This window comes from Rhipicephalus sanguineus, unplaced genomic scaffold (assembly GCF_013339695.2).
Source record: "Rhipicephalus sanguineus isolate Rsan-2018 unplaced genomic scaffold, BIME_Rsan_1.4 Seq8992, whole genome shotgun sequence".
Lineage (NCBI taxonomy): Eukaryota > Metazoa > Arthropoda > Arachnida > Ixodida > Ixodidae > Rhipicephalus > Rhipicephalus sanguineus.
In genome coordinates, this window is record NW_023616246.1 from 5,931 (window position 1) to 26,472 (window position 20,542).

General features: G+C 47.8%; 1 protein-coding gene and 1 non-coding gene across 2 annotated transcripts; one reads left to right on the forward strand and one right to left on the reverse strand.

The window, feature by feature from the left end:
• Window positions 1-5,624: 5,624 nt before the first annotated feature.
• Window positions 5,625-14,500, reverse strand: LOC119378624 (uncharacterized). Its single transcript, XM_037647696.1, has 2 exons — window positions 12,518-14,500; window positions 5,625-5,851 (listed from the first exon to the last, which is right to left on the reverse strand). The coding sequence occupies exons 1-2, from the start codon at window positions 14,364-14,366 to the stop codon at window positions 5,625-5,627; spliced, it is 2,076 nt and encodes a 691-aa protein (XP_037503624.1). The 5' UTR covers window positions 14,367-14,500.
• Window positions 14,501-17,617: 3,117 nt separating this feature from the next.
• Trnag-ucc (transfer RNA glycine (anticodon UCC)) lies at window positions 17,618-17,689 on the forward strand. Its single transcript has one exon. It is a non-coding gene; the product is annotated as a tRNA-Gly (tRNA).
• The last annotated feature ends 2,853 nt before the right edge of the window (window positions 17,690-20,542 follow it).

Below are 20,542 nucleotides of genomic sequence, written 5' to 3' on the forward strand. Positions count from 1 at the left end.
CTGCCGGCGCAGCTCCTCGTAGCTCTGGCAGAGCGTGATGACCTCGGCCACTGTGCTGGGGTTTTTGGCGAGCAGCATCGTGAAGGCATCGTCGTCGATGCCTTTCATAATGTGCCTCATCTTGTCAGATTCTGACATGGTGGCCGCGGCTTTCTTACACAAATCGAGGACGTCTTCAATGTAGCTAGTAAAGGTTTCGCCGGCCTGCTGAGCTCGTTCTCGCAAACGCTGTTCGGCCTGCAGCTTACGAACGGCAGGGCGGCCAAACACGTCGACGATGGCGGTCTTGAAAGCGGACCACGTCGGGAAATCGGATGCATGGTTGTTGTACCACATGCCTGCCACACCCGCGAGGTAGAAAACCAAGTTGCTCAGCTTGCCGGCTTCGTCCCATTTATTGGGGACGCTCACCCGTTCGTAAATCGTGAGCCAGTCCTCCACGTCGGTGCCATCCGCGCCGGTGAAGACAGGAGGGTCGCGGATACGGGGGACACCGGGACAAGCGGTTGGAGTAGGAGGCGGCGTTTGCTGAGCGGCGTCTTGCGGCATGGTAGATGGCACGGTACGGGATCGAAGCTCCAGGGGCATCAGATGGAGACGGAAGTTGTGGGGACGGTACAGCACTCTCCACCACTTTGTAAAGGCGTTTATTGACGGCGGGATCGATGGCGACGATGCGCAGTGACGACAGTAACGACAGAGCGCAGACTCGCAGACTCTCACGAGCAAGCGCACGAGGGGCGTGCTCTCCGACAAGAGGCGAAGAGGGCGACCCACTAGAAGGCGCTCAAGAGGCGGCCCATTACAGCGTTCTAATGCTTCTGTACAATATAAAAGGGCACTGCGTGATGTTTCGGCGTCCTGCCTTATGGCCACCCCAATATAGCTTGATTTGTGGGCGGAAATGTCCGACCCAGCGTTCTGACCGTAATTTTGCAGCACATCAAGGGCTTCCTGAAGCTGCTGAGCTTGTCTAGAAACATCTTTATGCACAGACCACATAGTCACATGATCTGCATGTATTGCAAACTTCCCGTCAGGAATCCGGTGTATTTGCCAAGCCAGAGGTATTACAGCACGTTGAACAGAAGAGGAGCCAGAACGGAACCTTGTGTGACACCTCTGTTCGACGTGAAGCAACCTTCTTGTTTTCCATCTACTCTTATCGCAAAGGTGCTATTGTAAAGAAATAAGTATATAAGTCTTACGACCCGCGGCGGAAGTTTCAGCTCGATAAGGTAGGTTGGCAATTATTACTTCATGGTCTATATTGTCATAAGCTTTCGTTATGTCGGTTGCTACTAATGTGCGTACAGCGCGGCTGTGTAGTGAAACCCGTAAAATGTCGTCCGTCTTCAGTCCCCAAGTGAGAGCTCAGTGCGATTTAAGCTGGATGGTATTTATCATGTCGTTCAAGCCACCAGGAAACACGTGTGGCCAGCATCTTTTCGGCAAGACTGCAGACAGTTGTAGTCAGCGAAATTGGGCTTAAAGCTGGCAGGTTATTTGGAGACTTTCTTGGTTTCGGAATCGGGACAACAAGTGAATGTTTCCAATCAGGTGGGGCGTCACCAGTATCCCTTAGTTTTTTTAATAACCTGAAGAAGTGCGTCAAGAGCTGCGCTTTCCATGTTCTTTTCAACTTCTTAATGAATACCGTCGTCATCAGGTGTTCTTCCTTTGTGCGAAATCTCAATTCCTGCTATTAGTTCGGCCATGCTGAAGGGCTGGATACATCGGTGTAAGAATTGCAGACTGGGCGTGTTGGTTCAGCATATTTGAAGTGTAAAGTGCGACAACGGGAACGGACAAAAACGAGAGTACACACACGCGGAGCGCTTTTTTTTGCCACTTCCAACAGTGTTGTCAAGAGCTCGTGTTGTCTAGACTTTCCGTGTTCTACGTCTTTTGCGCAGTTTCAATATGAACGCAAACCAACTAGCCCAACTCTCCCTTTTGCTTCTATACTCCATCTCAGAAGTTCCCTTCAGCACTGCGAAGGCTACAGGGTCCATTAGCCAATAGGAAGGGCGTCTGCTCGCACGCGCAGGGCGAGTAAAGCGAAAAGACGGCAGTGCCAGCTGATAAATAAATGGCTGCACCCATCGCAGCTGGTGCCCTCCCCTTCGAATTTATAGAGTCGTCATCGTGCGCTCTGTGGCCCGTAAGTTACAAACTGACATTTGTACTTGCTTTAGTTTAGGGGTGTCCGAAAATTCGAGTTTCGAGTTTGAATCGAACAATACCTAATCGAATAATTCGATTTGACTTTCGAATAGCTAGTATTCTAAGTTTGCAATAGTTCGACAAGACGAATATCTAAAATGCGACAAAGTCGAATGGTGTAACTTGGTCAGGGTGGGCTGGCTAAAACTAACGCTAACGTCATTACAGTGAGCATTTCATTAAAACCTTCACCGATGTCCTGGTTCAAAAGCGAGCGCTTGTTTATTTTAAGTATTATGCCATTTCCGCATGTGATGGCCGCAACAAACAAGGCAAGAGTACAGTCTGGGAGACTGTCGAACTGCTAGCGTCAAAAAATGACCCGCAGACTGAGCTCAGACCATATAGTGAATAGCTCCAAAAAAACTTCAATGAGCCCCTGATCCCAAGAAAGGATGAACCTTTGAAATATTGGCAAAAGCATGGAGCTGCACTTTATCCAAGCAATGCCAAAATTGCTTTGCGATAACTTCCCATCCCTGCTACAGAGGTGCCCAATGTGCCCATGTTCTCAACTCCAGGAAAACCGTAACATCACGACGAGAGAGGCTGAAGCCAGTTCATGTGGAACAGCTTGTGTTTCTGCATGACAATTTGAAGTGTTTCGGAAGCAGTCACTGAACGCGTTATGTGCTCGAAGACATAAGCAGAATTTCATTTCTTTGTTGTTTTTTTAAATTTTGAATAAAATCTTCAGTATTCGATTTTTTGGCCACTATTCGGCACTATTCGATTCGAATTCGATTCAAGATGAAATTTCACTATTCGCACACACCTACTTTAGATTAATGTGCTGACGCTTCGACAGCAATATATTCGTGACTATATTGCGCTAATTCTAAGAGCCATTATCAAATTATCTGCGGCTTTGGAGGCGTGGCTAAAGAAACAGCTGATCTCGCAAATAACGACAAAATGTACCTGACCCTTTGTCCTCAGCGTGAGATAGCACGAAGCGATGGCTTATTTCACCATTTATTTGTTGCTTCCATCCCAGTAGGCGAATAGCATGGGCTATTTCGCATCGAAGCGGGCAGTCGCCTCTGTATGGGTGATGCCATGTTTATTTGTAACCACAGTTACCGCTGGTTACACGACATAAATGCGAAGAAGAAAAGTAGGCAGATCCCACGCGTTCTGAGAATCGGTTTCATGCGAAGCAACTTCTATGCTGTATTTTAATGCTGTGAGCCAAGCGTCACGAGCTGCATCGACGTGTTTTTCTTAGTGTAGTAGCTGTGTGCACATCGTGAGCTTACCAGGCACGTCGACAACACTTGTTTTAAAGTGTCACTTATGTAGCGACGCAACGTCAGCCCTCACGTTATAGAGCATACGTCAGTATTATCGCAACTAAGTGCACTTTATGGTGCAATAATGTGAATATCATGCGTAGCTTTTGTTAATGTATTCCTCCGGGGTCGACCAATGCTTCAATATAACTTGCTGAATCATAGGAATAAAAATGTAAAGTTTATTAGACTGCTACAAAAGCGGAGCCAACACTGGAACCACAGACGTCAACCTGATATGACGCCTGTGTCGTAGGGGTGCATAAGTAGTGCTTATTGCTTTCTTGTAAAATTAGATTGCCAGCACCGAAATCACAATCGAAGTTGCATGACATTACGCCTGCACAGCCTGTTTTTCCAAACCAGTTTATAGACCTGGCGTCGCGCTGCGGTAGAATACCTGAGTGCCACGCAGAATGCATGGGTTCAATTCCTGCTGGGATCCTAATTTGTATTCTTTCCATTCGTCGGGTCAACGCTGCCGATGTCGGTTTTCTTAACGCTCTCGTATTTAAATTATCAATGCCTGTTCTCGCCGTTACTGGGTAGATATAAACTGTCAATCAACTGTGGCGCATACCCGTACACCGCAGCCCATGGTAAACGGGTATGTGCCACACGTGTCTTTAGGAAAGAGTTTGACGACGTACGCGGCAGGATTTTCACGTTATTGATGTCGTGACCTAACAGTCATAATCGTCAAATCCTTTTACCCTTCCATGCCAATTTTGGTCTACACCAAGTTAAGGAGGCGATCTTGAGAGCACGCAGACGTAGGCTGCTAGATAGATATCTTGATACGTAGATAGAAACGCTCAAAGTGCCAAAGGTTCGCTAAGAAATGCTTCGCATTTAGTAAACATATCAGGCATCGATGTGACGTAATACGTGCAAAACAGGCGCAAATGTCACAGCCCTGCCAATTGTAAGGTCTGGAACTATCTTTTGCTGCGCAAGCGTGTGGCTTGCTTACACCCCGTAGCCTTTGTAATGCTGAACGGTGGTGGTGAGATGGAGTATAGATGCTGTGCGTACAGAACAGGTAGACACAACGTGGTGGCTCAGCAGTGTAAATGTCGCATCAGTCATGATGTATCTTACTTGATATTCTCTTCTGGAGTTGTATTTGTATCCCCATTCTATGTGTAGAGCATCGAAATCTGCACATACAAAAATAGGAATCCTCCGGTACGTACAACGTAGATGTGCTATTCATCCGAAGTTCAAACGTGTGCCCTGTGGTCTCGCCTAGAGAGACCCTAGAATGACAGAAGTCTTCACTGGTCGTGTCAAGACACCGAGAACTTTAATCATTACGCCATGGCTCCATATGAATCACTGTATGAGGAATGTGTGACAACTCATACGCTGCGCCTTTTCTCGGAGCTGAAACCATTGTCGTAGCACGTCTGTCTCTAATAGACGGGTTATGATGCCCTTTAAAATTGTACAGGGAGCCGAGCGCATTATGTTCTTCAATAAGTAGTGCCCTTGCATGTAGCTTGTATTGAAGGCTGGTTTTAATTTCTCCTAACTTGGAGCTTAAGCCTCGACAATTCTACTGCAGAATTACTTCCTGTGACAGCTGCTGCAGAGAGTTAGCCATGATGCAGGCAATCTTGAGTGAGTAACGTTAGTTGAGCAAGCTGATTGCTTGGTTGACCTGTTGTGCCGAGCGGGTTCAAGGCGTAGATGTGGCATTCACGCTCGGTGATGCGTTGCGTGTTGGTCCTCTTTTATGACGCCGCAGAATTACCAATTCCTTACGTTTACGTTGTCTCTCAATCTCTCTGTCCAGTCTATCCGTGCGTATATGTCATCATGGCCATCATCTGACTGAAGCGGAGGTTCCAGTAACTTTTGCTGCTTATTCTGGCACTGTTTTCCACGTTAAAGGAGAGAAGAGTAAAGCTGTGTTTCTGGGCCTTGTGCTTCTTCTGCCATGAGCATCTGCGGCTCCTCAGCAAGAACTTCATAACGATTCTGAGTTCATACAATATCGATTTTTGGTATAGCCTTTTTTAGCCGCGCTGTGGCCTTCTGTTTAGTCGGACAATATATGCTTGAGATGTCGTGCTCATCTCGAAGGGGTCAGGGTAAGGGAGCCTAAGCCACGTAGGCTGCCAGGCTGTGTTTTTCGATGACGTCTTCAGCTCGTCCCAGGACCCGTGTCTGGATGTCTCTGTCGTTGCTGGAGAGAAGGGCCTCCCATTGTTCCTCGGTCGGAGATGAGCAAATGAGGTCGGCGGGCGGAGGATCGTCCGGGCAGCCCCAGAGGATGCGGTTCAGTGAGTCAACGCCGCCAAAGAGGCAACAGCGAGGATTGATGACACCTGAATGGATGCACGAAAGAACTAGGGCGCACGGAAAAGTGCGGGTCTGTAGGCGTCGCCTACAGACCCGCACTGTTCCGTGCCCCCTAGTGCATTCGTACAACTGTTTAAAAGAGACAATATTTCAAACTGGTTTTTAAATGCTCTGAAAAAAAGTTGCTCTCACGTTATGAAGACCAGCTTAGACAACCAGTTCGAGAACCTGGAAGCTGCTGATTACCCTAAGGATCTGCTGTACGCGGTGGCAGAATCCGTACTACAAACAATTAAGAGGCCGCAAGATAGCACTGGTCTGCCAGCACAATTCATTCGGGAGAAACCGTTTGGAATCCTACCTTACGTACAGGGTCGACCACATCTAAGCTGAACACCTCATTAGTATTCAAACCGGTAAAACTAGAACGTTTCTTATGCTTCACGAGTGCAATGCCCGTTATAGAACGTCTAATCATGGTGTCGACAAACACAGTAATGATTTTCTGAATTATGTAATAAACAACAGCTTCTATGAGGTCTTGAATACTAATGAGGTGTTCAGCTTAGATGTGGTCGACCCTGTACATAAGGTTTCACATAATATCAAAAAGGTTGCCGGGCGACAGGGCGTAAATCTTATTCTTTCAGCTCCCTGCAAACTCGCTAGCATATATGCTCACGTGTGGCTCGTGGAAAGACTAGCAATCCGGTGTGCACTACGAAACACGAGCGTTTTTCACGAAATGTGCCACACGTGTTGTGTATACGCGTAACATTCCGTTCACCTGTGATAAGGTATACATCGGCCAAACTGGCCGATGTATTGTAATAGATTGCGCGAGCATTACGCTTCTTTGAGTTCAAATGATGGGGCTAATCTTGCGCGTCACTGTCGGGAATGCGGTTGCCACCCGCTTTTCAGTAATGCCACTTATCTGGGAAAACAAAAAAGCAAAAAAGAACGTGAAATTGTGGAGGCATACTACATTAGGAAAAGCGGAGATATATGTACAAGCACACCGTCAATTTGCTTCATTCGCAAGGAATTTAGTGTGTTGCAACGATGGCAAGAAAAATGATTGTGTAATCTCTTTGACCGGGTGACGTTGTAGGTGATACAGCCGTGTTGCACATGCGTTGTGAGGTTTCTTGGTTGAATGCTTTTCTTCAAAAATGTCACAATTGTTAGTTCCAGCGGTGTTTGTGTCTGCCTCTTTCTCGCGTCCCGTTCTTTTCCTGGCTTTCGTCAAGTACCGTTAGACTTCTCGTTGAAAATGGGATAATTATTGACACAGTAGAAGTGTGAGTGCTTCCGCGTCCTACTCCAATATGACTCGATGCGAAGCCGACTGTATGAGACACTAGAGACAACCTTACCAGCAGATCATGACTACATAGTCTTGGAACAAATTATGTCACGTGACGTACGTTAATGGGGCCCTCTCAAAGTTTGACCATTTTATGATGACGAACGCAATGCTTACATTGCGCGCTCATGATCGTACCTGCCAAGAGTTACTGCCAAGATTTCAAACTGAATGTCATCTGCTCTTCTCCTCGCGGGCACCGCGCTGCAAGATGGGATGATGACGTGTGACAGGGAGTGCGACACGTAGGTAAAGGTGCTAGGCCACGCACCAAAGAGAGCCTCGATGTTCTCCTCGCCCGCCGCTCTATGTGGCGGTCGAAGAGAACATCGAGGACCTTTAGCACGGCATAAACTCCAGGGAAAAAAAATCACCGCACCTCCACGAAGTTAACGATGAGGAGTGGGCGAAGCATGTGGGAATCGTTCGGTGTTACCGTAAATAAACCCGTCACTCTCGTGTATAGACAGTTTTAGTTTCACGTACGTGGAAGAGTTCCCGTAAGAGGAGCGCCTGGTGTCTTCACTGCGCATGCGCCGTACGTGGAGGCCGCTCACGCGTCTTGCGGACGTGCGTGAAACCTTCGCGCTTGCGTTGCGTGCTCTACGTACGTGAAAGTCTTATAGAAAGGGTTTGCGAAAGGGATGTGAAAGTCCTATTGAAAGTTCTACGGGGTGCTCTCCCGAGATCACGAAGCTATCGAAAGATGGTAGGTAGGCAGTTTTCAAGATGGTGGCACACGGAAGGAACTCTCCGAGTGGTGCTCCGCGCCTAAGGTTTTCGAAAATGACGACTTGGATATGCTTCCTAACATTTCAGAGTGCAAGCCACTCGAAGCCAGGATTCAACTGAGATTGTCTGAAATCGCCGTGCGCCTGTCGAAGGCCAGGGAAAAAGTGTTCAGTGCCCGTCCCGTACCCGCTCGCACATGAAGTGCGCGATCGCGCAAACGGCAGCATCTCTGATTTACAGTTGCGTATTATCACATCTCCCACGTCGTCCGGCGAGCCCCTACACACTGTTGGACTGTCTCCGTTATGACGACGTGGTCAATTCCAGCCCAAGAAAACTCACAAATGTGCGTGACAGTCACGGCGGTCACGAGAGGCATTTTTTTGCTCGAATGTACACGGCGGCCGTATGTATTCCGTGCGTCTTGATGTGCATTCCTATGCGTGTGTCTTCGGCGCACTGCGCGTCCTACGCTGAACATGGGACCGAGCGTCTCCCGCTCACCGACAGCCTCTTTGCTCTTCCGCGAACATGACTGGCTAAAAAACGCTCAAAAAGCACATTTCACATCAATAAACAGGACTCGTCTTCTGGCCTCCGTGTTGGTCGTGCGTCTTTCGACTACCAACGGTCGTCCGAATACGCAGCACCATGCGACAATCTGTACCGCCCGCCTTGCAACAAAAACACGCTTCTTCGGGTTGAATATTTCGCTGTAGTACTAGTATGTGGAAGCTCCGTGGTGCTGCGATTGCGTGCGTAAAACTGTAGACATAGTGGACGCGTGCCGCGGCACGTACGCAGAGTTCGCACGTAAAGAATCCACGCCCGTGAAACTAAAACTGTCTTATTTTTCACTGCAGCGTGCATTATACTGTCACATGCTTGATTGATGGGCGCTTAATGTTGGTGTATTTACGGTGCTTTCTAATTTAAGTTTTGTCCTTGTTCACCTTTTGTTACCCTTTAGATGTTCTAAATTCGAAGCATTTCTTAGCGAACCTCAGGCACTTTGGCCGTTTGGCTGTCTATCTATCTATCTATCTATCTATCTATCTATCTATCTATCTATCTATCTATCTATCTATCTATCTATCTATCTATCTATCTATCTATCTATCTATCTATCTATCTGGCCGCCTACGTCTGGGCGCTTTCCTGGTCGTCTCCATAACTCGTAGTATACCAAAATTGGCATAGCAGGAGATTAGTGTATGGCGAACACAATTCACTGGTGATGACATGAATAACGCAAAATGCCTGTCGAGTATGTCATGAAACCCTTTCCCTCAGTCACGTGTGGCACATACCCGCATATCAGTGTGGCACATACCCGCATATCAGAGTTCATGTTATGCGGGTATGTGCCACAGGTGATACAAAGTGTCAGACACACATTGACACACACATTGACACGCAGGGAAAGTGATAATAATTGTTGGGGTTTTATGTCTCAAAACCACGATATCATTATAAAAGACGCCATAGTGAAGGGCTCCGCAGATTTTGACCATCTGGTATTCTTTAACGTGCACCGAGATCACACAGTACACGGCCATCTAGCATTTTGCCTCCATCGAAATGCGGACACCGCGGCCGGGATCGAACCCGCGACCTTCGGGTCAGCAGCCGAGCACCGTAACGACAACATCACAGCAGCCGACGCAAGAAAATTTGTTAGGGAGCTGAAGACACCCCTGGAAGACGCTGGGCTACCATCCACTCGTCCACGTGGTCCGCAGCGTCGACCACGTGGATTACGCAAAAACCGGGGTGAATGCTTCCTACAATAACTCTGCCGAGAGGGCCATGTCTCTTACGATTACCGGTGACTTCAACATTGACTTATCAAGACCCAAGTACGCCTGGCCCTTATATTGCGTGAAAGACGGTTTGGATGGGGACAGGGCATCATAAGGCCTCGCTGCCACGTCCAGGAGAGGAGGCATCAGAGATCATTTCATCCTAAGAGGCATCCAGGATTTCCACCAGCTGTGCCATACCTCGCACTTCACTACACTTAAGCGCGAGACAGACGGTACGATTTTCCATGCGATGCGACGGCCGACGCGGCGGTGAGGCAGCCGGAGGGGTGACCTTTCATAGCATCGTACAGCCACCAATCTGGCTGCCGCACCGCCGCGTCAGACGTCGCATCGGAAGGAAATCGTACCGTCTGTCTCGGCCTTTAGACCCCTCGTAGCCGCGATCACGAACGGATCCGATAACAAGTCCGGTCCAGCTGCTGGTGCTCACTGATCACGGTGGTAATGACCTTGTTCAAGGACTGTCAAGAACCCCTCCTATACACACACATAGGTTCGTGAAACGTGCGTGCGTTCTCCGTCATTACGGACAAGTATAAGCATAACAACTGTAACGCAACTCCAACAACTGCAACTGTTGCGCCTGCGCCTGCCACTCGCCTGTGTACCATATATCTAGGGAAACTTTCCTAAATGAAGCTTAGTTGCAGGTAACGCCTGTCCCGTGTATATTTGTTCCTTATTTGTCCTGTTCGGATTCGCGCTATCCAGTATTGAAGAATATAAGCACTACATATCTGCTTATCGCGTCTGGTGTTGGTAACACACATGTTGCTGTTGGCATCGTTACGCAACTGTAAACAACTGGTTATATAATACATATGCGACTTTTCAGCCTATAAGTTTGCGTATACCACTTCCACATTTCTCCAGCGTCATTTCGTAACGTTTCGCTCAATGTGAAAAATTACGCCACAGTCGCCCTCCCGCGCATGCTTCGCGTAACATCGATTCCCACGGTACGTGGGATCTGCCGAATTTTTTTACATGTTTTTGTCATTTTATTTTTGTGCTCGCTCACCTTTTGTTAACCTTTTTTCACAGATGTTTTTTGGTTTCGTGTACCGTGACGGCCGAATACGGATGGAGGGACAAGCCTCGGCCAACAAGTGGAAAAAGACTTCTCCTTGGCGCGAGCGTGCGCTCACTTATCATCATCAAAGCGCTCTAAGAACAAGAGTAAGAAGATTTCTTGGCGCGAGCGCTGTCGGTTTCGGTTCCGTGTACTGTGACGGGCGCCGACACGGCTAGGCCCTAAGGAGCTTCGCCCCTAAAAGAGAAGACGCGCCTCCCCCTCGCATCGTGACTTGTGTGTGACGTGCTGATGCGTGCGCGTCACATGATCCTCCGGCTCAGGTAAAGCAGAACGCAGGGAAGGAGCTTGGAGGTAAGGGAGAACGCAGGGAAGGAGTTTGGTTTGCGAAGGCTAGACAGGTCAAGTGGCAGGGCTGCGAAGCTCGCCTCCTCGTATCATGGTTGCGAGCCGCTTCGAAATGTTTTAGCAGTTGGCTCGCCCGGTTCTTAAGCTGGGGTAAAGCCCCGCGCCGTAAGCGTGACCTTAGCTCCAGAGGCGACCGCTGCAGGCGCAGCTCGCGCGAAAGAGGTCTTCTTCCTCTTGTTCTTTGAGCGTCTTGATGATGAAATTAACGCAGGCAATACCACATATAGCATAACCAACTGTAGCATGCGGTTGCTCGCGCGAAAGAGAAGTACTTTTCCTCTTGTTCTTCGAGCGCATTGATGATCATATTACCGCAGGCAAAACCACATATAGCATAACCAACTGTAGCATGCGCACGCTCGCGCGAAGGAGAAGTCTTCTTCCTTTTGTTCTTCGGGAGCCTTGATGGTCATAATAACGCAGCAAAACCCGAATTTATCCGAGCCAGCTCCACAATCGTCATTCACTTCGTGGATATGGCGTGATTTTTTTGTCTCTGTTTGTCACGTACCAATCAGAAAATTGTTTTCGGTAGAATGCTGTGAATTGGGCGCGTAAAAACTTCCAGTGCAGAACTAAAATGGGCTATTTCGCCTGGTGAGGGGCCTTTTAAGAGAAAGCACATTCGCGGGACATTGCTGTACGCATCCATTTAAGACTACTAGTTTAAGCACGCTAGAACCCAAACGCAAAGATGACCCTAAATATAGGGAGCCTTCTGGTGCCTTGTTCGTGACACCTCTAAGCCAAAGCATTGCATTAGCGATTATACCGTGCTTTCCATGCAGAGGCGACTCGTTAGGATTACGGACGCTGTCATCGCCGAACGATCTCTAAAATTGCACGCTCTTTGCACGATAACTAACGTTGCATGTAAGTCTACAGGAAGCGTAAGTTAATTTCGACTTTTACTTCCCACGAACAATGGCGACTGCGCAGCAGTTATGAGATTCTTAATGAAGGGCAACGGTGTAATTTCACGTACCTGAATTCTATTTGCGTTAACTTTGCCATATAGGGCATGTTACTATAGCTTGCAGCAACCCAAGAGACCAAGGTAACATGCAAAGCAAGCGCAGTGAGGACCACGGTATTTTTTACGTACGTAGTGCATTGAGCTTGCGTACAAACGCAATTTTAAAACTGTGTAACCTCGAGGGACGCCCTGCTGGATTTCCACACATGCTGCATAACGGTGCAGCCAATCGGTGGAAAAAACGTACGTTGAAAAACTATCTTAAACAATAATCACATAGCAGAATAATCATTTGTGAAGCGTTGCTCTTCTTTTAAATATGACTTTCGTATATGGCAAGTGGCTTACCTGGGTGCCATCCACTCAAAGTTGGCAGATGAGCAGGCGACTCAGCGTTCTTTTTCATAATTCCCTTCAGGCGCTCAATTTCATTGAAGACCCTCTGATGCAGATCATCCATCCTTGCTTGCAGCTTCATGTCCGTTGAAACGATGCTGCTGTTGTAACTTTCACTTAACTCATCAAGAGAAACCAGGACACGCTGGACAGTTTGGCTAAGCTGGCTCACTTTGAGTTCTGTTTCAGAATTCAACTTTTCCAATTCACCCTTGAGTACCGCTTCGCTTTCTGCAAGAGATCTCTGCAGTGACTCGTTCAGTTCTGACAGTTGGCTCACAGATAACAAGAGGTTCTCCTTCATGGAGTGAAAAGAGGCATTGTTACCCACATTGCTATTGTTAATATCTTCTGAAAGATCACGCTGCACTTGCTGCATTTTATTCAGTGCATTATGCAGAGTCTGCCAAATTGAACTCGAGTTCCGCGCTAATTCGTCAATTGTGTCTTCAAGATGCGTCAAATTATGTTTTGCTAAAACCCCCACTGTATCTTTAATCCTTAAGCTGATGTTCATGAATCTTTGCTCTATTTCATCCTTCATAGGACGCTCTAGTTGAGTCATGTTTGTTATCATGCGATCAACGTTTTTTTCAATTTGTTCCACTCTCCTCCTTAAAGCATCGTCATCAGTTTTTTTTCTTAGCTTCTGTAGTTCTTCGGCCATTACCACTATGACGTTTTCCATAGACCACGTATGTGTTGTGAAGTCATCAGATACAGGTGCCATTCGCTCCTCGGCCCCGTGCCCTTCAAAATCCACATCCGCTCTGAAACCGTCACAAGGCATCACGTTATAATTTGAGATGTTGTCATTGTTTGAATCGTACTCCATACAATCGATTACTTTGCTGTCTCTGATGGAAATTGAGAAATTTGTGTCCTGTCCCACAAATTCAATTTCGCTGACATTGTCAAATCCGTCGTTTTTCAATGCTTCGCTGTATAATGCTGTTTCTGTAAAATTTGGCTGTCCATGAGAGTGACTTTTCGCAACATCAGAGTGAATTGTCAAAGCAGTGCCATTGTATAAATTTTCCTGGAGTTTCCCGCTCATTTCAAACTTCTGTTGAGTGCTATGGCTTGGCACATCGGCAGCATGAATCTGGGCGTGCGATTCAGTTGTCGTTTCATTGGTTTCTCCCTCTGCCACAGCTATTGACTTTCTCTCAAACTTGTCTTTATTGGCCGTTTGATTTAGAGAAACCGCCGGTGACAAAAGACGCATGATGACTCTGCCAGCGCTGTAAAAGCGCTTCATTTTTGCCACCATTGATGGAAGTGCCGCTGCTGTTCGCTGCACTTCAGGCGCCAATAATTTTGTCACATTCCTCACTTCAGCTCGAACAGCCTCGGTGATGCTGTTCCTTTCAAGCCGCTCCGATTGTATGTCTCGTTCCATTCGTCCCACGGCATCGCGTAGACTCTTCCTTTCGCTCTCCATTTCTCTAAGTTTTTCATCGAGCTCTCGCACCTTCTTGTACACTGCATCAATGCTCATTCTTGGCACAGGATGTATTAAATTGGACACGGTATTCTGCCCCCTATTTTGTAGTGCTTTCACATCAGCTGTCAATTTCTTTATATCCTGAGGAACGGTCGCAATACTAAGCTCTAACATGCTACAGTCGTAGGTCTTCTTTACTAAATCGCTCACCTGCTCGCTCATCTCCTTCAGGCGCTTCTCAAACTCATCACAGTTGCACTGATATTCTGTGGCTTTCACTTCTGTCGCAGCTGAGAACAGCGCAAGCGCGGTGGCGACAGACACATGGACTACTAGTGTCTGGAAATAAGGCATGTTGCCCGGCTATATTTCAACGCGCACCGTTCAGGTACCCTTGCAACGACGGTTGACACTCCACTGCGAAACACAACTTGGCATACTGCAGAAGTCGCAGGGCCTCTGCTCCGGTAAAGTCCCAGGTTGTGCAGAAAGTAATCCCTTCCTACGCGAAGTCTTAAGCGGAGCCGCGACTGACACCAACTGTGTCTTATCTGAAGGCCACGGTGGATACAAGACACCACTAGAAGCGGTCGCCCAGAGATTGGCGTTGCGGCGTTTCTGGAGATTAACACGACTGCACGCCCAGTCAGTTTTGGAAAGATCTCCTCCTATTACCACGCGGAATAAAAATGCGACTGTTTTCATTTCCGCCTCATGGCACGCTGCATATCCGCTAACGAAATAGAGCGCTATGAGATGTCAAATTCTAATAGCGAGTCGCGTGAACTTCTTAAAAAAGGAACCCAGCAAGTGAAATATGTTCGCAGATATCTTGCGACGTTTCCGTTATTCTAATTTATTCACGATGAACGATTACAAATAAACCATGCTTGAAAACCAGTAGCGGACATTTTCTGAAGACCAGTAACTGAGGGCGCGCCAAAATGTTGTTTTAGTTACATGAAAAAAGACATAATTGTAACCAGCGGGGAAAGTTGGGCAAGTTGGGCAAGTTGGTAAGTTTGGCCAAAATGAATAATTGCAGCCGCCTATTGCGCAAACAACGAGGAGGACGAGGGATGAAAGTCAGGGAGACACGCGTCTGGTTTGCCACCCTGCACGGGGGCAAGGGATTAAAAGACGGAGGCAAGAAAGTACTATCAGGGTACATGTATGCCTGTTCACTGCACGCCTCCGAGCGATCGCTCACCCGGCTGATTTAAGAACAGCATCAAAGCCCGCATCGCCTTGCGGGCCTGCGACGCGTAGGGCCACTATCCAAGGATCTTCAGAAAACGGTCTGTTGCATTCTAGTTTCTTCAACAATATGTAAAAGAATAGAGAGATGGTGGAGTTGCAAACGCTCTCGCTGCGCAGAACTGACGGCGTCATAAGAGAGAAGTTAGGGCAAGCTCAGGTCCATGAATTGAAATGTTTATTTGCAAGCAAGAAGCTATACATTGATTAAAAGGAAAAGGAACGCATCCCCTCTGTAAAACACACCATGAATTACAAGAATAGGCAATGATATTGCCACGCCTGCTGCTTGTTTTATTTTTATGTATTCGGGTTTGATCCGCAAGGACGGTTAGCAACGCTCGACGCAGACCGCGCCGCAATGTTTGAGAAGCTTCAGCGATTGTAGTAGATGATTTTGTTAAGATTGCGCGCAGGACGCGAATAGTCAAGATTATTCCAGAGCTTGCGCGACCACCAGTGATAAGGATGGAAAGTTCGATGCGTGATGTATAAAAGACGGCACGTCCCAGCGATGATCAGTTTTATCGACGGCCGATGCCCTGTTCGCCGCTATCAGGGTACAGTGTGCATTGCTGTAGTTTGACTTTCCGTTTCCCGGTCACAAGTTCGGCCAAATACAGAGTTTCATCTTGGACACACCGGCTGAGCTGTCTTCGTTGACGTAAACGATCCCGTGACAATATCAATGTGTGTGACCGGGCTAGTTGGTATTCCATAGTGACGTGAACAGCGTGTGAAACACACAAGGATGATTAACCGACGAGGACCAGCGCTGACTTCCAACTGAACTTTATTAACACAAACATGGAAAAACGAGAACAACATGGCACACGTGATCAGAGAGAGAGAGAGAGAGAGTCACAACTTTATTAAGAGTCCAGTGCAGACGCAGAGGTTGCCCCGCGCCACCCGGCTACTCCCACGTTGGGACCGGCAGGTCTAGCCTAACGGCCCTGTCGCGGGCGCACTGGACGGCCAGGATTTGGTCCTGTAGGTTCCGCTCATTCAATTGCGCATGACGGCAGACATGAAAAGGGAACCGAGAGACACAAAATTAATAAGCAAAAACCACAATAACTGCGAAAAGACATTAGGAAAAGCAACCGGGGTATGTCTAGGTTATCTGACCGGATTAACTTAGGTAATCTATTTTTTAGTCAGTGAGAGCGATTGAATTCACTGTTCACAATGCAGGTGTGCTCCAGCATACGATAACGCACATATTTTAGCTAGGCATCGTCAGGATTGCACGCGCGTCATCATTGAAGCTGCAGCTATCGCTAAAGGCTATTGCATTAGCAAACCTTCAATCGCTTCATAGCAGCCAAGAGACCATGCGTCGAGAAACACACTCCTAGCAAATATGTCAAAGCTATGCAGTCAGCGAGCGAGCGAACAGAAACGGCGCAAGCGTAGGCTGCACGCTGCAAGTCGCTCCCACTCGAGAAGTGGGAGCGACTGGGCATGTGAAGGGCATGTGAAGCGGCCGACTGCCTGCTCTAGACAATGCAAAAATAGGGGCGCACTAACAGACACGGGCACAGTAAGAAAAATGACGACACAAGCGCACACTCGCAACTGGAAGTTTAGAGAACAAACTACACACACAGATTGAGCACGTACCTCTTGCCTAAGGAACAAAATGGCTTTCCCGACTCGACAAATTCCTGTGAGCGCACATGCATCGTCATTTTCCCTCCGTTGTTCGTGTCTGTTATTGCGCCCCCTCCCCCCCTTTTGCATCAAGATGAACAATTACCAACAGACCACATGTTCGTTTCGTACTCTACGCGTATGTAACACATCTGGCAGCATGGTTCCCCAGTGTCACTTCTAGGGTGTCACAGAGTTCAGAGCTGTTGTTTAGACGTAATTTCGAAGCTCTTGATTTATTCAGACGTCTACTTGTCAATTGCGCTATAAATACGTGCCGTTGCATTTGTACACAAGCAGGAAAAAGTTTTACATTTTACCGACTTTGTGCAAGTTTTGTTTGTAATGTCTCTGGCAAAAATGCTTATTTAGTTAACATGGCATATCATGCATCGTGGGTTAACTTTTCAGTCGTGTTACGCATACTGCTTTGTAAGGAATCGCACTCGTGGCAAACGGTGAAGTATGTTTTTCGAGAAGTAGCAGCCGCCACAGATGCTATCGCCGTTGAGCGTTTCTCTGCAGCTGCGTCCGATGCAACGGCAACACGTGAACGCCGGGGATACCTCGATTCCGCGTAAGCGAGCCCTACGCTGCAATGACCCACTTTCCCTCTCTCGCTCTCTCTCTTCCCGTGCTTTGCTACGAGTGCTGCACATGAACCGCTGAAGGCTCACGCCTTCCGAGCGTGAGCGTCGGTGGTATAGTTGTTAGCATAGCTGCCTTCCAAGCAGTTGACCCGGGTTCGATTCCCGGCCGACGCATTGTTTTCCTTTATTAGTATACGTTTTTTTTTTTTTTTTTGACGTTCAAGTAAAATGTGCAATACGCTTCATCTTACATTGCTGGTAGGCGATCTCACTACTCGATCAAACCACGCAACAAATTAAAAGTGAGAATATAGAAGTCCAATATGGGCTTAAGCGGAAGCGGTTAAGTTCAAGTACGGTATTTTTATTAAATTTTTGCCAAACTCTTTGCACGTAAGTGGTCTATTTCTGCCTTTTTAATTATCTGCTTTCAACGTCGCGGACAACTGCATTAAAATAGAGAGAGGGAGAGAGATGAAAAAAGGAAGGCCGGGAGGTTAACCAGATATTAGCATCTGGTTTGCTACCCAGCACTGGGGAGGGGAAATAGGGGCAAGAAAGAGGGTCTAGAGAGAGAGAGGGGAAAAAAGAGGAGAAAAAAAAACGCACGTACACACACAAGATAAAAAAAAAACACACAGGGACGAAGTTCTTCTTACAATCGTTCAAAAAGGCCGGTAGATCGCAAGAAGCGCAGTAGCGCTTGCATGGCCTTCTTCTGTGACGTTGCGTCTTGTCGATGGCGTAGAATTCTTTCTTCCGACAAAGGTCGGTCGTCCATCTTGTTCAGCGCGTTGCAAAGATATAGTCGCTGTGCATTGTACAGTGGCCAGTCGCAAAAAATATGTCTAATTGTTTCTGCGTTTCCACAGTGGTCACAGGCTGCGGTGTCGGCCATCCCAATGCGGAAAGCATAGGCGTTGGTAAACGCAACGCCCAACCACAGCCTACACAAAAGGGTCGCGTCTGCTCGGCGAAGCCTTGATGGGACTTGAAGACTTAATGTAGGGTCAAATGAATGCAGTCGATCATGTCTGAAGTGTGGCTCATTCCATTGTGACGTGGTGCGTTGGCGAGCATGCAAACGAAGCTTCCGTGCAGCGTCGGTCCTAGAAAGCGGTAGTAGTAGTTTATGGTCTTCTGCGTGGGCTGAGCGGGCAGCTTGATCGGCCCGTTCATTGCCGATGATTCCGCAGTGACTTGGTAACCACTGAAAAGTGATCTGATGTCCTTTCTCAGTTAGGTGGTGGATAACCTCTGCTGTCTCTAGCACCAGCTGTTCGTGCGGCCCGCGGCGTAAAGCTGACAGTAGAGACTGCAGTGCCGCCTTCGAGTCGCAGAAAATAGTCCACTTGTGCATCGGTTGGTCATTGACGAATTGTAACGCTCTATGAAGGGCTGCCAGTTCTGCTGCCGTCGATGTTGTTGCGTGAGATGTCTTGAATTTAATTGTCGTAACCAACCTTGGTATCACGACTGCTCCGGTTGAACTGTTCGTCAGCACAGATCCGTCAGTGTAGATGTGGATGGAGTCTTGGTACTTTTCGTACAAGAGAAGCAAAGTGAGCTGCTTAAGTGCCGGTGACGACAAATCCGTTTTTTTCTGGACGCCAGGTACTGTAATGTTGATATTTGGTTGAGTAAGGCACCATGGAGGAGTCCGAGGTCTTGCGGCAGGAGTGAAGGAAGTTGGTATTGATTCACCATGGGCGGTCACTGTTTGGGAGTAAGATGTGCGTGGTCGGTCCGCTGGTAGAGAGGCTAGGTGATGGCGGGGAGTGCGAGCAAGATGTCGTATATGTGTCCTCAGCACTTCAACCTCAATGTGTGTCTTGATGAGGTGGTCCCTTGCGATGGCTATAGTCGCGACTGTTGATGCACTCTGGGGCAAGCCTAGACAAATCCGGAGTGCTTGAGCCTGTACACTTTGTATCATTCGTAGGCTTGTTTTGCTTGCGTTGGATAATGCAGGCAGGCTATACCGTAGGAATCCGAGGAAAAGAACCCTGTATAGTCGCAACATAGCGGCTGTGGACATTCCCCATGTCTTGCCAGCGAAGAACTTGAACAAATGACAGATGCCTGTCAACCGTTTTTTCATGTATGACACATGAGGGCTCCATGAGACGTCTCTATCAATTATAACACCTAGGAACTTGTACGATCGGAGGTAAGGTATTCTTTGGCCGTTTATCATTACGCTGTAGCTCTCTATTGGTTTGCGCGTAAATGCCACAAGTGCACATTTCTCAGAGGAAATTTCTAGACCTCTGTTACGGAGGTAAATAGTAGCTTCAGTGGCCGCTCTTTACGATTACGGTGGCTACTACATTGCTTTATATTGATATGAATAACGACGATGTACAGCGGCGTTTCCCGTATTCTTGCCGTTCTTGGGCATTTCACATAAGCAGTAATCCGAATTGCAATAAAACCTCTAATTGGGCAAGGCGAAGCTGTAAGAGGGGACAGTACGAAGGGATTCCCTCGCGAGCCTCCGACGGGAACATTAGGCTCTTCTGGTAGCCAGGCAAAAAGTTTGTGAAATCAGCTCTTCTGGTATTTAATATTGCACTTAGCCAGTGAGCAACGCTAATGTACGTATCAATAAGCATGAGAGCACCAGCGACGGCCGTGCTCAAGGTGCCTACTGTCATTTGCGTAACACAGAACACGTGCAGACCCGGCTGCAAATATTGTTGCGGCAATCGTGCTATTTAACACGGTTACCTAAACGGAAAAATAAGTCGTTTTCGCAGCTTTGTTGATAAGCAATTCAACATTTGCGCGGACAATCACAGCTGTCCGCCGCCTTCACTCGCGCCTCGCCGTCTGCTACGTAGGCCTGTTGCTGCAGTACGCCACCTGTGCCGGAAGTCGGTTGCGCGCCGCTTTCAGAGTATGGCGGAGGTGGGAGTTTGGCAACTGAAACAAGTTCTATAAACGCTGATAATAATAACTGCTGCGGTTTGACGTGCCAAAACCACGGTATGATTGAGGCACGCCGTACTGAGAGACTCAAGAATA

What these genes read in the sequence shown, in the direction of transcription:
- LOC119378624 (XM_037647696.1), bottom strand. Translation starts at nt 14,366, where the DNA reads ATGCCTTATTTCCAGACACTAGTAGTCCATGTGTCTGTCGCCACCGCG. An exon ending in TTTGAGTGGATGGCACCCAG is followed by an intron (nt 5,852 to 12,517) that starts GTAAGCCACTTG and finishes GCATCCATTCAG; the next exon opens with GTGTCATCAATCCTCGCTGT.